General features: G+C 49.8%; 1 protein-coding gene across 2 annotated transcripts; it reads right to left on the bottom strand.

The window, feature by feature from the left end:
• Positions 1-209: 209 nt before the first annotated feature.
• FOSL1 (FOS like 1, AP-1 transcription factor subunit) lies at positions 210-17,720 on the bottom strand. Of its 2 annotated transcripts, none has more exons than XM_081891905.1 (4): positions 17,446-17,720; positions 6,370-6,621; positions 1,959-2,066; positions 210-846 (listed from the first exon to the last, which is right to left on the bottom strand). In XM_081891905.1, the coding sequence occupies exons 1-4, from the start codon at positions 17,524-17,526 to the stop codon at positions 358-360; spliced, it is 930 nt and encodes a 309-aa protein (XP_081748031.1). In that variant the 5' UTR covers positions 17,527-17,720; the 3' UTR covers positions 210-357. The 2 variants fall into 2 exon arrangements, with proteins under 2 accessions (XP_081748031.1, XP_081748030.1); XM_081891904.1 differs by having other exon boundaries at positions 6,370-6,624; positions 17,446-17,718.
• Positions 17,721-20,806: the final 3,086 nt, after the last annotated feature.

Below are 20,806 nucleotides of genomic sequence, written 5' to 3'. Positions count from 1 at the left end.
GGCCGAAGCAGGAAATCCCAAACTAGAGCCCACCCCACAAAGAGATGGCTGTCCTGCCTCGGCCACCAGCAAGGAGAAACAAGGAATGACTTGAGTTCTGGTAGGGTGGGAGGGAAGATGGTCTGGTCCTTCTTGAGGACTGGCAACTTGACTCCAAGCACTTGGGCGCAGATGGCAGAAGGAGAGGCCTGTGAGGTCTCCAGCCCGAATGAGGTATGTATACAGATGACCAGGAGAACCGTTGGCAGCAAAGAAAAACCCCCAACCCTGGACAGAAGCGGCCTAGAAACTGCAACGCTCTGGAGACGCCGCTCTCCGAACTGTCCCGCCACGGAGCCAGCGGGTCCCTCCTGGTCCTCAGAGCGCCAGCAAGGTGGGGGAGTTGAGCGAATCGGAGGAGTGGTCGCCGCTGCTGCTGCGCCGGTGGGCGGAGGAGCAGGCCTCGTGCGGGAAGCCAGAGCCCGAGGGGCCATCGGGGTCCCCCGGTGTGGGGTAGGTGAAGACCAGGCTTGGGGTGAAGGGGGTGAGGGACGGCGTGGGCATCAGGGTCGGGGTGTGCAGAGCCTCTGGCTCCAGCAGGCCGCTGGGGGGCAGAGTGATGCTGGGAGGCACTGGAGCCGCTCTGCGAGGGGCGCTGGGGCCCGGCGGGGACTCCCGCTTGACCGGAAGCTGGGCGAGGGTCTCCGGCCGGCTTTGGCCCTCTTCCTCTTCTCCCGAGGACTCCTCAGGGACTTTGCAGGCCGGTCGATGAGCCTCCAGGACCAGCTCCAGCCGCTCCTTCTGCTTCTGTAGTTCCGCAATCTCCTTCTTCAGCCCAGATTGCTCAGCCTCCAGCTGGTCCGTCTCCTGGGGAGGGGAGAAAATGCGGATTTCTTAACTTTTTCAAAGAAGGCAGGAGAGAAACAGTCAAAAGGGAACCATAAAGTACAATAACACGCCCTAGGGCAGAGTGTAGAAGACCCTCTTCACATTCCTTTCTAGGCAATCTCCAGGGGCCACAAGCCAGTGGTGGGTGGGGCCAGAAGCAAAACAGCCCCCACAGCTGGTGAACCAAGAGGCGTGCTCAGAGTTCAAGGATGATACTTCAGGCAAGGAGAGCGCCAAGCAAGACCGGGGAGGGTTGGGGCCTGTGGAGAGGATCAAGGGCCAGGTATGAAGGTCCAGGGGACCACATATTGCTTCTACCACTTCACTAAGAGGGTTCTCTGTCTGTTTTTGTAGATTGTATTTCTCAGGGACTGCAAACGTCCCACTGAGTATTTAAAGAACTACTATAGGTAGCTGAAAACGCGAGCAGGACTGGAAATAGGAGCAATCTTATTATTAAGACAAATAGGTCCAATGGAATGCATTGAATGGTATAGGCGAAATAAGCAGCATTTAAGGGTAAATATGTGGCGCTGTGGGTTAAACCACAGAGCCTAGGACTTGCCGATGGACAGTGGTTCAAATCCCCATGACAGGGTGAGCTCCCATTGCTCGGTCCCTGCTCCTGCCAACCTAGCAGTTTGAAAGCACGCAGTGCAAGTAGATACATAGGTACCACTCCAGTGGGAAGGCAAACGGCTCCCTTGGCCACGAAAGCAAGATGAGCGCCACAACCCCAGAGTCGGCCACGACTGGACCTAATGGTCAGGAGTCCCTTTACCTTTACCTTATGGAAACCATGGAAGTGGAGGATGGGAAGTCAATGGATAAAATAACTTAACAGCTTATGTTAAAATCTGTAAAGATTCTTGTTTCCTTTGTGAAAAATCAGTAAATAGGATTATGTAAAAAAAAAAAGATTGTATGCCTGTTGGTAGTGATTGTCTTGGTTCTGATTCTGTGCAGTCTGCTCTGGGAGCCTTTTTTTTTTTTTTTTTTTGGCTGAAGATTGGGGTGCAAACACTCTAAATAACTAAATAAAAGAGTCCACCTTCCAGAAGCACCAGGGACAGCATGGGAGAGTCACTTACGGCTTGCAAGGTGTCTGTTAATTCCTTCCGGCGATTCCGGCACTTGGCTGCTGCCAGCTTGTTCCTCTCCCTCCGCAGCCGCCGCCGCTCCTCCTCCTCGGGTGTCAGCTGCAGAAGACGGGCACATCAGAGGCTGCTTCACACCAAATCACAAACCCCATTTATCCACCTAGCTCAGTTTTGTCTCCAGAGTTTCAGACAGGAGTCTGTCCAAGCCCTACCTGGGAGATGGTAGGGATTGAACCCAGATCCTTTTCCATGGAAAGCAGGTGCTCTACCGCTGAGCTATGGCCTTTCCCCCTTGAAATAAAGTTGCTAGTCCACATGGTCCTGAACTGAGTTGATTTAAACAGGAAGTTGACTCATCATAGCTCAGTTGGTGCTGATAATGCCAAGGTTGCAAGGTTGATCCCTGGATGGGACAGCTGCATATTGGGTTGGACTAGATCAGGGTCTCTCAAACTTGGGTCTCCAGCTGTTTTTGGACTACAACTCCCATCATCCCTAGCTAGTGGAATTAGTGGTCAGAGATGATGGGAAGTGTAGTTCAAAAACAGCTGGAGACCCAAGTTTGAGAGACCGTGGAGTAGATGATCCTCAGGATCCCTTCCAACTCTATAATTCCACGAGTCTATGATTGGAGGACTTGCCGATCGTATGGTCGGCAGTTCGAATACCTGCGGTGGGGTGTGCTCCCGCTGCTCGGTCCCAGCGCCTGCCAACCTAGCAGTTCGAAAGCACCCCCGGGTGCAAGTAGATAAATAGGGACCGCTTACTAGCGGGAAGGTAAACGGTGTTTCCGTGTGCTGCGCTGGCTCGCCAGATGCAGCTTGTCACACTGGCCACGTGACCCGGAAGTGTCCTCGGACAGCTCTGGCCCCCGGCCTCTTAAGCGAGATGGGCGCGCAACCCCAGAGTCTGGCAAGACTGGCCCACACAGGCAGGGGTACCTTTACCTTCACCTTTATGACTGGAGGCAGCTCTCTCTCCAAACTGGAGTACTGTACCGTCTATGTGCTTCATGGACAGCAGAGGGTGCAAGTGTCTACGGAAACGCAGCTGAGATGGTCCACTAACAGCATCTTGGCCTTAATCTCTAGCCAATCTCTAGTGAAAATACCGGTATGTGTCCTTTTCTTCCAGTACTGCTTCTGTGCCCTTCCGCAGCTACGTGATGGGCAGAAAAGCTAACGAGGCTCCCCTCCTGCTGCCGCCTCTCCAGGCCATCAAAAAGAGATAGTTGTCAAACCTATGCCTGTTGCACGGCTATGAAAGATCCCACCAGGCAGATCAAAAAGCAGGCCATGTTTAATTTACACTAGTGGCTCAGCCGTTTTTGGAGACTGGACTCTGCTGGAAGCGCCCTCTTGCACTTTCCTTGCATGTGCCAAGGTTTAGCAGGCCTGCACTCTGTGCATGCCCAGAGGCCCTCTTGAGGTATCTACATACTGCGTGATAATGTTCATTCAGTGCTGGGCGCAGGTGCATTTCAAGGGACACATGACATTATCCCCACCCCACACTATGGGCCGATCATTCCCCCCCAAAAAATATAGTCCAGCCCCCCACAAGGTCCGAGGGACAGTGGACCGGTCCCCTGTTGAAAATGTTTGCTGACCCCTGGCCTAAGCCCATGCTTATTTTGCATAATGGTTAATCCAACCCTGACAAGAGAGCCTTTGGCCACGTCCAGAGTGCAGGCCTGCTGAGTTTATCAACATGCTGAGGATATACAAAGCTATGTCCACATGAAGACTTTGAAATGTGCAGGGCTGGTTTTCTTCCCAGAGTGCTTTGTGCATCGGGCTTTGCAACAGTACATCCCTTTGTGTTATCATATTGCTTAACATGGGAATTTCTATCCCAGCTGTCTGCCTGTGCAGTTGGGTGTTTCAAACGATGTCGGCTTGTATCATGTTCTGTGCTCCCCTCCCCTTAGTTAGTCCACCCATAGGACGCCACACCTTGCAACCAGGCTGTTCCAACCTCACCTTTATATATGTATAAAGGCGAATCCTAGAGTTGGAAGGGAGCCCACGGATCATCTAGTCCAACCCCCTGCAATGGAATAATGCACCCATATTATCAGCAGCACACTCTAACCAAAGTTTTAGTTTTGCCCAAAGCTGACCTTTTTAATTTTATTTTTTTTTGCAAAATCTAAAAAAATAAAATGAAGTTTTGGAGCTATTTTAAAGGAAATCGGGGGAAAATCTAGACTTCCGGCTTTAGTTGCCATACGTCTGAATTTTCCTAGACATTTCAGCGATTTCCGCCAGGACACTGTTTCTGATGGCCGGATCCCGGCTATGTCCGGGAAATTCCGGACATATGGCAACCCTCGTGTGGGTGACACAGCCCTGCAACATCCCTGGGCCCAACCTAATAGGAGGAGACCTAAGAAAATGGTTTCTGTGGCCATGAAGGGGCAACAAGTGCTTGAGAAGCACATTCTTGTTCCAAAATGGAGTAAAATGTTTCCCAAAGAGCATGCTTTAGATCAGGGGTCAGCAAACTTTTTCATCAGGGGGCCGGACTATAATTTTTTTTGGGGGGGGGTGAACGAATTCCTATGCCCCACAAATAACCCAGAGATGCATTTTAAATGAAAGGACACATTCTACCAATGTAAAAACACAGATTCCCGGACCGTTCGCGGGCTGGATTTAGAAGGCGACGGGGCCGGATCTGGCCCCCGGGCCTTAGTTTGCCCACCCATGTGGTTCTCAACCTGTGGGTCCCCAGGTGTTGTTGGACTACAACTCCCATCATCCCTGAGCTCTGGCCTTGCTAGCTAGGGGTGATGGGATTTGTAGTCCAACAACATCTGGGGACCCACAGTTTGAGAAAGGCTGGCTTAGGGCATCAAGGGAAGCAGGGAAATTTTCATTGCCGGATTTTTAACATTAATGGCAATAAATTACTGAGCTGACTGTTTCTTTTCTCAGTTGAAGTTTATTAAAAAACCCCAGTGGAAGAACTATGCAACAAGGCAGGCTGGATGCCTCATCTCTCTACCAAGCATAGGAGCAGATGTACTACGTAATATTCATTCTGAGGACCAGGGCTGTCTTTAGCCTATGTGCCGCTGGGCTCTGCAAAGATCCACCCAGCGCCCCCAAATTTTGTTTAGCCCCCAAATTAGCGCCACCACACAAAAACTTATAAGTATTGTTTAGGCACCGACTTAGGAGAAACATCGTCGTGTCAAAGGTGCCGCTGACCGTGCTGCCGCATAGCAGCTCAATACAATACGTAACATAATATTTTGATGTAAGAGTTAATTTCGCATGCACGGCATCGTTGTGAATGACAAGCGCCGCTGCTGGTGCAGTGCGTCTTTGCTAGATGAGCGCACAAACTCAAAGGTCCTTTAGTGAAACAGTAGGTATACATTTCAGTAATATCTAGGTATAGGTGTATTTTGTTTTTTCTAGCTTGATCAAAATTATTTATTATTTAATAATAGGTAGATAGTTAAGAGCTTAGGCGGCTTCAGCGGCAGGCACCTGGTGCCCCCCAGAATTCGGCACCCGGGTGCCCCGCAACCCTTGCACCCCCATGTAAGACGGCCCAGCTGAGGACCTGATCAAGGTCAAGGCCATAAGAAAAAGCAGGAGAACATTTTTTCAAATATAAAGTAGAAGTACAGTGGTACTGTTCTTAACTAGAGGCGTGCTTTCGCTAATGGGGCTTCTTGCTGCCGGCACACGATTTCCGTTCTCATCCTGGGGCAAAGTTCTCAACTCATGGTAACTCTTCCAGGTTAGCAGAGTTTGTAACCTGGAGCATTTGTAACCTGAGGCGTTTGTAACTCAAAGTACCACTGTATACAAAACCAAAGATTCTTATCCATCTTATTGTAGGTTTTTTTATTTTAATAGAATTTCATTTTACAGTTTATTATTTGCTTATACAGTGCTACCTTGCGTTAAGAACTTAATTCGTTCTGGAGGTCCGTTCTTAACCTGAAACTGTTCTTAACCTGAAGTACCACTTCAGCTAATGGGGCCTCCCGCTGTCGCCGCTGTGCGATTTCTGTTCTCATTCTGAAGCAAAGTTCTTAACCTGAGGTAATATTTCTGGGTTAGCGGAGTCTGTAATATGAAGCGTCTGTAACCTGAGGTACCACTGTATTTTGACATATATGGGGGCACCAAAATTTTTTAAGTGCTTCAGGCCTCTTAATCCTCCCTCTTGTGCATTCTTTGCATGTTCCAAGCCTGCCCTCAGAGTCTCTTCCCTCGTTTTTAACCTCCTCTATCTAGGAGGCAACAGCAGATCTTTGCCACACTGAAATGTCGCTGCACAAATGCACTAAGCTTCACATATTTTTCAGGAACCTTCTGCTGTCATCTACCCACTGGGCCTTCCACATTCCCTCCCTGCCCACCCCACCCCCAATACTCACATGCTCCGAATGACGCCTCCGCGGTGTCAGGATTGGCCCAGCAGTGCGGATCACACCCGGCCGAATGCCTGGAGGATAGTGCGGGCAACGGTAGGGTCGCGGGTAAGGGGGGATTCCTGGAGAAGCGCCCATTATAGTGGGCTGGACCATCCACTGTAGGTCGTGGCTGGAGGTGATGGTGTTGAGGTTGGGGACAAAGCCGCCGCCGCCGGCACTGCTGCTGCTGCCGGCCCCGGGATCAGACGGGTACTTCTGCTGGAGGGGAAGAAGACAAAGAGGGTCACAAACAGAGCTTGGGCGTCTCTGCAGAGAGATCTGCCGGAGCTCAGAAGCCACCAACGAGCGCACAAACTTTCCTAGGAGGAAAAGGCACTCCATACAGCCTCCTTTCGCAGCCTGGGTGGAATCTAGACATGTATAAAAAACCGCTGTGAAAACGCTTTTTAAGAAAAATTGAATTTGCCATTAGCTCACCATCGCCATCTAGTGTCACATTTGTATAATGCACTTAAAATGTTATATTTGCAGCTGTACAGCTGAGTCCTTGGTGCCTTCCAGATCAGTTGGACTGCAACAGATTGGCCATTTTAGAGACTGCACTCTAGGCATGCCTAAAGGCACTCTTTCAAGCGCTTTCTATGTTCTGAGGTTTTGCATGCCTCAAAAGGAAGTCCCCCCCTTGCCCTCCTTTTAACCCTGCTGGAGCAGGGGGGCGCAGCAAATTACGAGCTTAGCAAAATTAAAATGTTGCTATATACTGTAATAGGGACGCGGGTGGCGCTGTGGGTAAAACCTCAGTGCCTAGGACTTGCCGATCGTATGGTCGGCGGTTCGAATCCCCGCGGCGGGGTGAGCTCCCGTCTTTCGGTCCCAGCTCCTGCCCACCTAGCAGTTCGAAAGCACCCTTAAGTGCAAGTAGATTAATAGGGACCGCTTACTAGCGGGAAGGTAAACGGCCTTTCCGTGTGCTGCGCTGGTGCTGGCTCGCCAGAGCAGCTTCGTCACGCTGGCCACGTGACCCGGAAGTGCCTGCGGACAGCGCTGGCTGCCGGCCTCTAGAGTGAGATGAGCGCACAACCCTAGAGTCGGACACGGGCAGGGGTACCTTTACCTTTTTATATACTGCACATAGAGACACAACTGCCATGCTGCATGGCTGCTGGAAGGGGCTGCTGGGAGTTGTAGTCCAAAACATATGGAGGGCACCAGGTCAGGGGAAGGTTGCTGGACATGTTACCCTAGACTTCACCAATAAGTTTCCCTCCAGATGTTTTGGACTATATCTCCCATCAGCCGCGGCTGGCAGTCATGTTGCATGCCTGATGGGAGTTGTAGTCCAAAACACTACATTGGTGAAGGTTCCTCTACTCAAATTCTCATCCAGATTACTAATTTACTCCTCCCTTCCGGTGTTCTGACCAATGACAGTGAAGCTGCTGGTAGAGGAGAGAAGTATTTTGCCACCTCTTCCTCATTTTACTACACAAAATAATTTAGAAAAAACATATTTCTCCCTTTTTTAAAAGGCAGGCTGCTCTTGCCCCCTTTTGCATTGACTTCACCTCCACAGCTTTTGGAACTGGCTGAGTTTCAAAACCAAGCACAGAGGCATGCAGGTGCAACTGGGCCCATAGCTCAGTCAGTAGAACTCAAGACTCTTAATCTATGGGTCATGGGTTCGAGTCCCACATTGGGCAAAAGATTTCTGCATAGATGATCCTCTACAATTCTCCCATCCAAGTAGTAACCAGACCTGCCCCTGATTAGCTTCTGAGATCAGACGAGATTGGGCATGTTCAGGGTAGCCTGGGTAAACAGTGGCGTGTGGTGAAATTTTTCGTAGGGGAACAGTTAGCGCCAGAGGGAACCAGCTTGTGAGGGCAATCGGAGGGGTGACGTCACAACAGTGACATCCAGTGCCGGATTTACGTATAAGCTAAACAAGCTATAGCTTAGGGCCCCACTCTCTTGGCCCCCCCCCCCAAAAATAATAATGAAAAAAAAACCCTGGATGTACATTTCCAAAATATAAGATAAAAAACAAAGAAAATTAAAACTACATACAGCAACAGTGTTTTGTGTTATGTAGGCTCCTATGATGTACCATATTTTGCGCCCCATAGGACGCACCGGCCAATAAGGCGCACCTAGTTTTTTTGGGGGGAAATAAAGGGGAAAAAATTATTTTTCCCCCCCAGCCCCCAGAACAGGCTGCTCTGCGCAAGCCGTGGGAGCCCTCTCGTGGCTTGCGCAGAGCTATCCGAAGTCCTGACGCGACTGCCCAGCGCGCCGGGGCTTCGGGATAAGAGGCGGCTCTGCGCAAGCCAGGGGAGGGCTCCCGCGGCTTGCGCAGAGCTACCCAAAGCCCCGGCGCTCAGCAGTCACTTCGGGTAGCTTTGGGATAAGAGGCAGCGCTGCGCAAGCCAGGGGAGGGCTCCCGCGGCTTGCGCAGAGTTTCCTGAAGCCTGGAGAGCGAGAGGGGTCAGTGCGCACCAACCCCTCTCGCTCTCCAGGCTTCAGCGAAAGCCTGCATTCGCCCCATAGGATGCACACACATTTCCCCTTCCTTTTTGGAGGGGGAAAAGTGCGTCCTATAGGGCAAAAAATACGGTAAGTAAGGAGCCCCGCCTGCTAGCTTGCTCCCTAAAATAGGATGCCTACATTCTGCATGGACTGGTTGCATGGCAATATGTGCAAATGGCTTTAGATACCTATTAGGTCCATAAATTACCATACAGCATATATTCAACACAAAAAACAGCGGCAATTTCTTGGACCTATAAAGGGCCCCACTACCTTCAGTAGCTTAGGGCCTCATCAAACCTAAATCTGGCCCTGGTGACGTCACAATGTCGCAACATCACAACAACGTCCCATGTGTGCGTATTGTACCTCCCTCCCTACACCAGATAGAAGCTTCCTGGGCTTTGGGAAGGAAGCACCAAGGGGACATTTAGGGAACTAGCCTTGTCCACCTAGTCCGCTGACCCGCACGCCACTGATGGACATAGACCCAACTATAGAATTCTACTCTTCGAGAACAAGCCTCTCTTCATCATAGCAATGAAAATATGAATGTCTTCCTTCCTTCAATTTCCACCCCACCAAAGGTGCCCAGTGGTGCAAACAACAACAATGAAAACAGTAGAATCAATTTTAAAACATTAAATAAAAAATCAAATAGCATAAGAACATAAGATAAACCTGGCAACTAGATCAGCCCCCATTATAATTCCAAGCAATTTGCTTGCTACCTTCCAACAGCAGAGCCACTGGGAGCCACCAATAGCCCTATACAGATACCCTCATAGAAAATAAATTCAAGGTTGCCAGAACCTCCTAGGCATCAAATGGCCTCTTAAATCTGAAAGCCCTTCTCCCATCTCACCACAGGCTGTAGATAGACAGACAGACAGATAACTTATTACGGTCGGAGACCAGATTACACACTTGGGGGTACAATCCCAGAAGGAAAACAAACATTTAAAACAATGTACAACAATAAATTTAAAATTTATAAATGTAATAAGCATATAGACACTTAAAACTTTAAGATAAGCTACCGCAGAGAGATGACCCAGAGTCACCCATGGAACCGAATTTGGGGATTTTCTTAATGAACTAGTTTGGATTGGGGGATGGTCTGCGCCTACAGATCTGTACACAGAATCTGGCGATCATCCGGGTTGTCTTATGATCTTTGCCTAACAGGAAAAGGTCAATTTTTTGCTTTTTTGGGAGGTCAGTGAGCCTCACCAGCCGGGGATCAATGGTCTCACTACGTGCCTCTTCAAAAAAGGGACATCTAAAGTGCTCTGAGCTTCCTATATCCCCCAATGAACAGAAGCAAAGTCTCTGAGCATATGGAACTTTTTTAAACACAGGCTGTAGATTTCGGGACAGCATTGAGAGCGGCAGACTTGACCCGCAGGGCCCAATCCACTGGTAACTTTCTCCTGCACAAACCATGCGCATAGGATAGCTCGATGGGTAGAGCACGAGACTCTTAACCTCAGGGTCGTGGGCAGAAGATTCCTGCATGGCAAGGGGCTGGACCCTCGTGGTTCCCTTCCATAAACGATTCTATGATTCTAGGACCAGGAAGAGTTGCACAATAATGGGAGATTCGTTTCCATGAACCTCGTGCAAGATAATTTCCTGGCAGACAGAGCCCTTGCCTGCCCAAGATACTTAAGGAAGAGAGAATATGAAAAGAGATCTGCTGGATCCGGCCAACTGCCCAGCGAGTCCAGCATCTTGTCCTCTCAGGGGTCAAATAGATGCCTGGGTAAAAGGTAAAGGTAAAGGGACCCCTGACCATTAGGTCCACTCGTGACAGACTCTGGGGTTGCGGCGCTCATCTCGCTTTATTGGCCAAGGGAGCCAGCGTACAGCTTCCGGGTCATGTGGCCAGCATGACGGAGCCGCTTCTGGCGAACCAGAGCAGAGCACAGAAACGCCGTTTACCTTCCCGCTGGAGTGGTACCTATTTATCTACTTGCACTTTGACGTGCTTTCAAACTGCTAGGTTGGCAGGAGCAGGGACCAAGCAAAGGGAGCTCACCCCATCATGGGGATTCAAACCACCGACCTTCTGATCGGCAAGCCCTAGGCTCTGTGGTTTAACCCACAGCACCACCCGCGTCCCATCTAGATGCCTGGGAGAGGTCACCAAACAGGAACCAGAGCGCAATGCAACTTTCCCGGCTTGCAGTGCCCAACAAGGGTTACTCAGAGGCAGAGAGAGTACAGCCATAGCAGCTAGCTGCCATTATTAACCTTTATTCCCCATGATATTTATCTAGCTCTCTTTGACAAGTTACAGATAGGTAGCCGTGTTGGTCTGCCATAGTCAAAACAAAAAAAATTCCTTCCAGTAGCACCTTAAAGACCAACTAAGTCAGTTCTTGGTATGAGCTTTCGTGTGCATGCACACTTCTTCAGATACGTAAGGTGCTACTGGAAGGAATTTTTTTTGTTTTCTCTTTGACAAGTCATCCAAGCTGGTGACCATCTCTCAATCTTGCAGGAACAAGCTGCTTTTTTTATTTCCCCCCTCTGGAGCCGAACTGCCTTGGGATAATAATCTGTCTTTCCCCTCATATCCCAGCTGTGTGAGGCTGCATGATGGCCCTCTGCACCTGCTCAGGAACACTTGTCACCTCACATAGTCAAAGGAAGGACTGCAGCAGAGCTCAGTTCCCAGTCTATTCCTCCAACGCACAGTGGAGCCATTAAGCCCCAGGGCAGAGAGGAGACAGCTGCCTCTCTACCCCCCGGAATTACGCACCCAGTGCCCTTTTCACACACCCCTTGACCTACTTCCCCAGTAGCCTCTGCCTTTCCCTGAGGCATGTTGGTACACCTCCAGGGAGGTCCGCCCTGGCCTTCTACGTGGGGCAGCTGGCGTCATCTCAGCCGACTAGCTGGGAGCGGCCTCAAAACCTACACAGACTCATTGCCTGCTGTTTCTCTGACACATCCTACCTCCAGCCCAGGTGAGGGTGGGGGAAACCCAGAGCCACCTGTCTCAAGACAAGGCTGTTGCACAGGCCCAGGTAGCCTGCTAGGAAGCAGGACTCCTGGGTTCTTGGCCAGAATCGGGGGTGGGGGAAGGGTTAGAGCAACCTGAAAGAGCCTACTTCCCAAATTTTTGGAGGGGAGAGTCACGATCGGAAAACTTCGTTTTATTACATTTTTAATTTGCTTTATTTATTTCGTAAAATTTGTACACCACTTAACGGGGACGGGGGGGACAGGGACATTACTGGCAAAATTGCACCCTTCCACCAAGAACCAATTATACCAAGATCCTTGGTATACCAACAGCTCAGTTGACTAGAGTGTGGTGCCAAGGTTGCAGGTTCGATCCCCATATGGGACAGTTGCATTGCAGGGGCTGGACTAGAGGATCCTCAGGGTCCCTTCCAACTCTACAGTTCTAATTGTAAGAGGATGAGAGCAGCAGATTTTATTCTTTCCATTTTCTGTTTAGTCAACCAGTGAGCTTCAAGACTGAGTGGGTACTGCTGCCATCTGCATCTTCCATGTCCTAATCTAACACGCTAACCACTAACTACACTGTCTGCAATTTCACTCTCCCTTGCAGGATAAGTTGGGTCTCTTGGGTAATACACCCTGCTCCTCAAGGGGAGTGATGCGCAGTGGTTAGAACAAGACAGGGCATGAGTTCAACATATAAAAAACACATTTATATCCCACCTTTCTTGTAAGGTGTTCAAGGTGGAGCACATTATTCTCCTCCTCTCCACCTTATCCTTAAAAGCAACCCTGTGGCCGTGTCGGGATTCGAACCCTGGTCTCCCAGGTCCTAGCCCAACACTCTGACCATGGCACATTACACTGGTAGAGGCCCAGGCGGAAAAACCTGCATGCTGCAGGACCAGGAATGGGGGAGGGGAGTGGCTATCAGCCTCTGGATGCTGTTGGACTCCAACTTCCATCAGCCTCAGCCAACATGGCCAGCAGTGAGGGATGATGGGAGTTGGAGTCCTGCAACAACCAGAGGTTCCCCAGTCACTGCTGCAGAGAGACACCGCTCCCTCTCTCATCATACTGAACGTGCAGTGGGCTGCATCCAACTGAGTCCTACTCAGAGTAGGCCCCCTTGGCATTAATGCACCCAAGTTTTTCATGTTTATAAATTCCAACTCTGTGTCAGATTCGCTTTGGATACAACCCACTGCCATCAGACATGCTGATGCTGTTGTGCTGATTCACAGAAGGTAGGGAGGGTCTATCACATGGGTAGGTAGGCAAACTAAGGCCCGGGGGCCAAATCCACCCAATCGCCTTCTAAATCCGGCCCACGGACTGTCTGGGAATCAGCGTGCTTTTACATGAGTAGAATGTGTGCTTTTATTTAAAATGCATCTCTGGATTATTTGTGGGGCATAGGAATTTGTTCATTTCCCTCCAAAAAATATAGTCTGGCCCCCCACAAGGTCTGAGTGACAGTGGACCGGCCCCCTGCTGAGAAAGTTTGCTGACCCCTGGGTCAATCCCGATCTCTGAGGCAAACCTCCATGTCCACAAGAAGTCTACCTCAGCCTGGGTGCCAGATGTGGAGGGCAAGTCATGCCTTGCCTAGAGGGCTTCCAGCTGGCAACATATTGGACTGGATAGACCCAGTGGCGTAGCGTGGGGGGTGCAGGGGGTGCCGGCCGCACCGGGCGCAACATCTGGGGGTTAGGGTTAGGGGGCGCAAATCCACCGGTTAGGGGGCGCAAATCCATGGGTTAGGGGGCGCAAATTACTTGCCTTGCCCCGGGTGCTGACAACCCACGCTACGCCACTGGATAGACCCACTTTTCAGAGGGGTTCAGCTGCCAGACAGATGAAACAGCAGTGACTCTCCTCTGGAAAGCACCATCCCCACAAGACACATCTGACACAAAGGGGAAAGAGTTTACATTCCCCTCTCGGACACCCCCTTTTGTTGGTGTTTTTAAGAGAACATTACCCTGGCAGATTTTAAAGACAGACAGCGTCATGGAAAGACAGAAGACGGAGACAGAAGGACCCCCCACAAGGAGGTGCTGTAACAAATACTACCAAGACTACTTAATTTAACTCTCCCTGCTGGGTTTAGAGAGCACATGGCACCGGGGGTCGGGGAATTGGGTGCCCTCGACCCCCCAAGTCCCATCCTCCCTGACCATTGTCCAGACTGGCTAGGGATGCTAAGAGATGGAGTCCAACAGTTCTTCCATGTGCATCATTCGCCAGCCTTGCAAGGTAGGACGAGAGCTGGCAGATTTTTTAAAAATTTATTTTTTATTACGTTGAGCCGGTTCCCGGGGCATTTCGCAAGAGGAGAGGAAGGCGGATTGGGGAAGAACAAAACTCCCAGCTGCCTTTGAAACGGGATCCGAGGAAGGAACGGGAGAGGGGAAGGGCGCCCCACCCTCGCTGTCTGTCGAGCGGGTGACTCGCACTGACGACTGTTCTGATGACTCACCTTGTTATGACACAGCACAAGATGACACAGCAGAAAAAAAGGAGAGCGCGGCCGCTCCCGTCCTGTCCCAGGGAAACGACCCAGGTGTGGATTTTTTTGCGGGGGGGAGGGGGCGGCAGAGAGAAGTCGCCACCGAGCAAGGACCGTCTGCCCCCCATTTAAATACACGAACCTGAATTTCCCCCCTCTCTGCTAGAATATGGATGTAGGAACAGAGGAGTCGGTCAGATCCAATGGTCCATCTAGCTCAGTATTGTCTGCACGGACTGGCAGCAGCTCTTCAGGGTTTTCCGGGGAGGGGCATTCTCAGCCCCACCTGGAGATGCCAGAGATTGAACGTGGGATTTTCTGCTTGCAAGGCAGAAGCTGTCCCACTGAGCTGTGGGCCTTCCCCAAATAAGATTCTTGTTGTGAAGGGATGACTCAGTCGGTAGAGCATGAGACTCAGGGTCGTGGTTTCGAGTCCCACTTCGGACAAAAGATTCCTGCATGGCTGGGGGTTGGACTAGATGACCCTTGGGGTCCCTTCCCGCTCTACAGTCCTATGAAAGGGGAACAATGACTTTGACTGTATTAGGTGGGAGGTTTCGTTCCCAGTCTTCCCTGCAGGTCCCGCCAGGGATTGAACCCAGGACCCCCAAGCTATGACTCTTCCCCCTTATTTCTCAATACTAAAATCTCTATTTATTTTTTTCTCCAGTAGAGCGTTTCTGATCCAAACTGTATATTAAAAATGATAATATACCAACATTCTCCTAGGGTCCCTGTACAAGGCAGAAAATTCTCTCCCAATCCCCAAGGTGGCAGTTTTATGTTCCTAGTTGAAGCCATGATCTCCCTTCCTGCTTACTCATGATGAGTTGCAGGAACTCAGGTTATTCCTGGGCAATTTTTGAAAGCACGATCGGCTTAAGGAACTCCTTGCCACAAGGCAGGATGGAAGCCACCAACAGATTGGGTGGGGGGGGTGTAACGCAAATTCATTGAGGAAAAGTCTATGTAAGGGATGGAGGGAATCTGTGGCCCTCAAGATGTTGCTGGACTCTGGGTCCCATCAGCCCCAGCCAGCATGCCCAATGGTCAGGGAAGATAGCAACTGAACAACTTCTCGAGGGCTGCAGGTTGCCCATCCTTGAGATCCAAGGCTCTCTTCCACCAATCCCTCACGCTTTGCCTTCCACCAGACCTTCCTCTGCCTGCTGGAGAGCCCCATGGGGTTTAGATGCTGGCATATTTACTTTCTCGCCAACAGTAGCTAGTTTGAGTCATCAATTTATCTTGTTTTCTGGGTGAAAGGCCCCCGGAATTATCAATGCCAACACATAATGATGAGTCTGTTTTATTCAATCTAGCCACATCTCTGTGGATTTAGTCACCAAACACCACACACATACAGCAATCCACTAAAATCCACCCCGTCTGTCTCTTCTTATAGGTTCAGCTCTTTCCCTTAACCCCAAATCCCCATTTGCAACCAGAATAAAGGACAGATGAGACATTAGGCTTGTTCACACATTACACTGACCTAGGCTCAAGCAACCTCTATATAGTGTTTTGCGTGAGAAAGGGTACACTTCGTTGATTGGTAACAGCGCACCTACTCTGTGCACAAGGTACACAGACCGTACTCTCAATGTGAGTAACCAAATGAGTGTACAGTACAGCTATTTGTGCACACAGATTGTACGCTTGTTGACTGCAACATGCGAACATCCCATAATGATTCCCAGATCCTCCTTCGTGTCCCCTGTAGAGTTATCTCCCCATTCCACTGTATGCAGGAATCTTGGGTTCTATTTTATTTTTTGTATCGAACAAGATTTATATATCACTTAATCTTAAAGAAACTCTAAAATGATGGCTAAAAACCAGATGTTGTTATTCTGGTTCCCCTCGCCCCCCCTCCCAAAAATAAAATATTTATTTTTATCTAATAGGATTTCTATGCTGCTTAATCATAAGAAATGATGAAAACGCACCCGAAACTTACATTTTTAAACCTCTACTGTGTGCCAGGTGCTGTACACATACGGATGGGTTTCAGAACTAAACTCCTGCTATCTCTTTCCCTGCAGCTTCCCTCTTGCAAAACCACCAGTTGTCAAAGCCATTCGAAGAACCCACCTCTCTGTAATCTCTTTTCAGAGCTGACACTGAATAGCCAAACCTTCATTTGAGAAAAAAAATCAGATGCAAGCCGCTTTTACCCACTATGGAAGAGCCGGGCGTGAGCTACCCCCTAGCGGCCAAAACCGGCACTGCTCCAATAGCCAAGGCGAGCAAAGCGGCTTCTTAAACCCGGATTTGCTCCCGCTCCTTGTTTAGTTTGACTTCCCTTGCCCGTGCCTCTGAGCACATTGAGAGTATTCTTTCTTCTATAGCTGGAAATCATATTGCAATCTAATAAAACGTGTTTATAATTTTAGTAGATAACTATATTAAATAACCTAGAAAACACACACACACAATAAATTATCGAATGGAAATAAACCCGGCATAGAGGCACCTATAAAAAAAGGGCCACAAAATTCCCACAACGCCATCGCTTCATTTTAAGCGTTTGGACAGGCAAAACAACACAACAAATACTTCTCTCTCTTACACCACCCATTTGACAGAAGCAACCCCTCCCCCCCCCCCGATTTAGGGGGAAAGGCGCTTGAGATCAGAGGCAGACTGGGGCTCCCCAGGAACAGGGAAACCCGAGCACTTATTCAGAAATTTCAAACCGGGGGCGCGGGAACTATATCATACCCTGGAACTATAAACCCCTCTCCTCCCCATGAGATTCCTGACATAGGAGCCGCGGTCCCTTCGTCCCCTAATAAAATATTGGAGGGGGTCAGCGCCCCCCCCCCGCGCTGATTGGCATTGCCATTCAAATAGTATGCGTGACCCACGTCTTGTGATCGATTATACCTGCCCCCCAATATTTTATTCAAGTTGGCACCCCTGGCTCATGAGGCTTCTGTCTTTGGGGCAATCATCAGTTTCAAGCCTCTGCCCTGGAAGACGCGTGGGAAGGGATCATTTGCCCGGCAATGGCACACTAAAGAGTGTCCAGAGTTAGGAGAGAGTAGGGAGAAAAGCCTTACCTGCTGCGTCCCTGGGCGCAGAGTGGAGGGCCGATGACTCCCGGGAGCAGGTGCCCTTCCCGCTCCGTAACCTTTGTACATCTCTACCCAGCCTCAGCCCAGCGAACTGTCTCACACGCTGAAAAGAGCGCTTTCCATTTGCCTGATTTTTATGAATGGGAGCTCCCAGCCCACGCTATTTTCTAAGGAGGGGGGAATGAGACATCGCTTAGCTGCCACTCGGCGTATTCGGGTAGGAAACCCCTCCCCTGAGACCTCATTTCGACAGGGAATCCGATGAACTGTAGAGATGACACCCCCTGCGGGCAAAAAAGACCTCTTAAAATACAATCTAAAGGTTCAGTGGACTGCAGCCTCCCCTAGCTAAAGCCGCACTTGGTTCATTCCAAGGAGTGAGTCAGAGAGCGGTGACGTAGATGCCCTTAAATGGCCTGATTTCTTCCTGTTTGGCGTTCCTCGAAAAGGATTCCCTTTGCCCAAGCTTTCACGTGTGTGGTAGAAACCCTGTTTCGACCGAGAGCGCTTTTGGATTAGGAAGGACACAATTTGGGAGACTGAGATGAGGTTCAGAGATTCAAACCTCGCTAGAAAAACCCTCCTTTCGGCCTCATAGTCCAGCTCTTCTTAATCTGAATAGTTCACTTACAATGGAGAATGGGGCACTCTGCACATGCTCGGAAGCACTTTTAGGATTGTTATTTTTCTTAATAAAAAGAAAAATCTGGTCTAGGGCTGAATTCTGTTCTTGGGAAAAGAGAGTTTCGGAGCTGGACACCTTCCTCACAGCACGGAGAGGGGTGGGGAGAGAAGTGGGGGGCGATAGACTTCAGGAGTGGGTGAAAATAAAATTTATTTGCTCCCTATTCGCCACCCCCCATCTTTTTTTCCATCAGGCACGTGCTCACCATACCGGTCAAATCCAGATGGCGTTTCATATTCTTCATGGGGGTGACTCATACCCCCGTGGGCAATTAGCAGGGAAATCCCCATCATTTCCCCACTGGGAATAGAGCCAGGCCATAAACCTAGATAGAGAAAGTATCTTGTTCCATTCAGCTAGTGGAAGAAGACACACACACACACACACACACACACACACACACACACCATCTGGGTTCAAAAAGTGGGATCTTTCAAATCAGGGTTGGGGGAACCTGTGACCTCCGAAGGTTGCTGAACTACAAATCCCATCATCCCAGATCACTGGCCGTGCTGGCTGCGGTGATGGAAGTTGAAATCCAATAATCTCTGCCATAAATCCCCTGTTCCTATGTTAAACAGTAGTACAGGGATATGTGGACTCCTGGGTCCTTTCCCCATCTCACAAAGAGCTGTGGAGTCCATTGGTGGGACAGAAGCTGGAGTCCCTGACTTGTTCGTGAGGTTGGGAGAAGTTTTATGATGCAGATGCAGTGTGGCCTAGTGGTCAGTGTGTTGGATTGTTTAGACCTGGGACAGCTGGTGTCTCCATCACTGAAAGCGGAAGGGGAGGTGCACTAGGATGCCTGGGTTCTTTTCTTGACAGAGTGGGAACTGGCAGAAAACCAGAGCTTCAAGCAGCCTCTTCTGAAGAAATGCTTTGGTATTGTTCTGTCTAAAGCCATGCTTATCTAAGGCATACACCCCTTGTATTTCAAAGGCACTTACTCCTCCCAGGAAAGTGTACAAAGACTGTGTGTAAAGAACTTTACACAATGACAAACGTGAGAGAAGCAAAATACAGCTGTCATCACCACAATCAATGTCACTATCGGTAACAATAATGATTATTCATTCATTCATTACACATTTTTGTATCCTACCTTTCTTGTCCGGAGATCAAGGCAGCATACAACAGTCCTGCTAGGGAGACCACGTTTGTTGTCCTCCCACCCTGTGCAAAAATTAAAAACTAAAAAAATGGGAGGCGGTGAATGAAGGTCACCTGTTGAAGTCGCGCCAGAGGAAGGATTGGAGCAGAGATGGCATGATGTGGCTACTGGTCCCTTAGCCGCCCCACACTAACGCAACACTTCTAGCTGAGCTTCAAACCTTCTCAGCATGTGAATGGGGGAGAGTTTATGAGTAATGAGCAGAAGAACCAGGCAGCAGGATTTTTCCATTTTTCTGTTCCTGGCTTTTGGCGTCAAGAGGCAGGAATAGAAAGTGATTAAAAAGGCAACTTCTGAATAGAGAAAGTGAAGGTAGTGAAAGCAGGACTCCCCCCTCAGCATCCTGTACACACACACACACACACACACACACACACACGTAGGTGATCCTTTGAAGCAAGGCTGACTGCACAATGGGGGGGGGGGATGCTGTTGATATTTCAAAGTTTTCCCCCCAGATTTTACCCTGGGGCCCGAAAGTGAAGAATTCCCCTAGGTATGTGTAATCAAGTACAGCAAACCATTAAAGGCTGATAGAAGTGGGGGAGAGGGGCAGTTTCTGGGTTAGAGGGTCTTCTGGGGAAACCTCATTGAGAAATGCAAACAGAGTGCATGTACATCTATTATAATTGGTCTCCACCTACGCAACACTTTGAATGTGCTTGTGAAGCAGGCCACCTTTAAGAACGCCATAGGAAGCTGGGTCAGACCACTGTTCCATCTAGCCCAGTATTGTCCACACTGACTGGCAGGGGCTCTCCAGGGTTTTTAGACAGAGTTTTCTCCCTGCCCTGCCTGGAGATGATGGGGATTGAATTGGGGACCTTCCGCATGCAAGGTAGATGTTTCCCCAGTTCTCATTGCACAGCGATCCCCTTTGCACAGCTCTGTTCCCATTGTACAGAATGAGGAAACTGAGGCTTGAGCAAAGAGAGGAAAGCAGACAGGGAGAGCAACCTTGGGAGAGCACACACGCCTGCTAATTCTAACCATATGAGATGCAGCCTTATCCGGACCAGAGATGGAAGTGTTTGTCTCGCTACTCCAGGAATAAAACATTGCCTTCCACTGTCAGGGCTCAGGGTCCAAAGTCTCTGAAAACTCCCAGGGCACAGGGAACTCCCTAATTTTTTACAAATAAAAAAACCCTTCAAGGGATGTCTTCCTTCGAGATCTGGCAGGATGTGAGACACTGCAATAGGACTTTGGTGACTCACCTTGGAGGAAGAGGAGCGGAGTCAGCCGGCAGATCTGTGGCTTATCCCTCAAAACAGACACTTCTCAGCCCCGTGGAGCAAGCAAATCCAGAGAGGTTCAGAGATTACACTGAGGGGGCCTGGGCAGTGGTAGCTGCTGCCCCCTAAGACTGATGGAGTGGAAGGCAATACGGAGGAGCCAGAGGCAATGAGCAAGGATAGAGCCACCAATGGATTCTGATTCCCCCTCTCCCCATCCTCCTTAGCAGCCTGCTCAGGTCTAATAAGGAGACT

This window comes from Podarcis melisellensis, assembly GCF_964234715.1.
Source record: "Podarcis melisellensis genome assembly, chromosome: 16".
Lineage (NCBI taxonomy): Eukaryota > Metazoa > Chordata > Lepidosauria > Squamata > Lacertidae > Podarcis > Podarcis melisellensis.
Note: the sequence above shows the minus strand (reverse complement) of the source record. Positions and strands in the feature narration are given on the sequence as shown.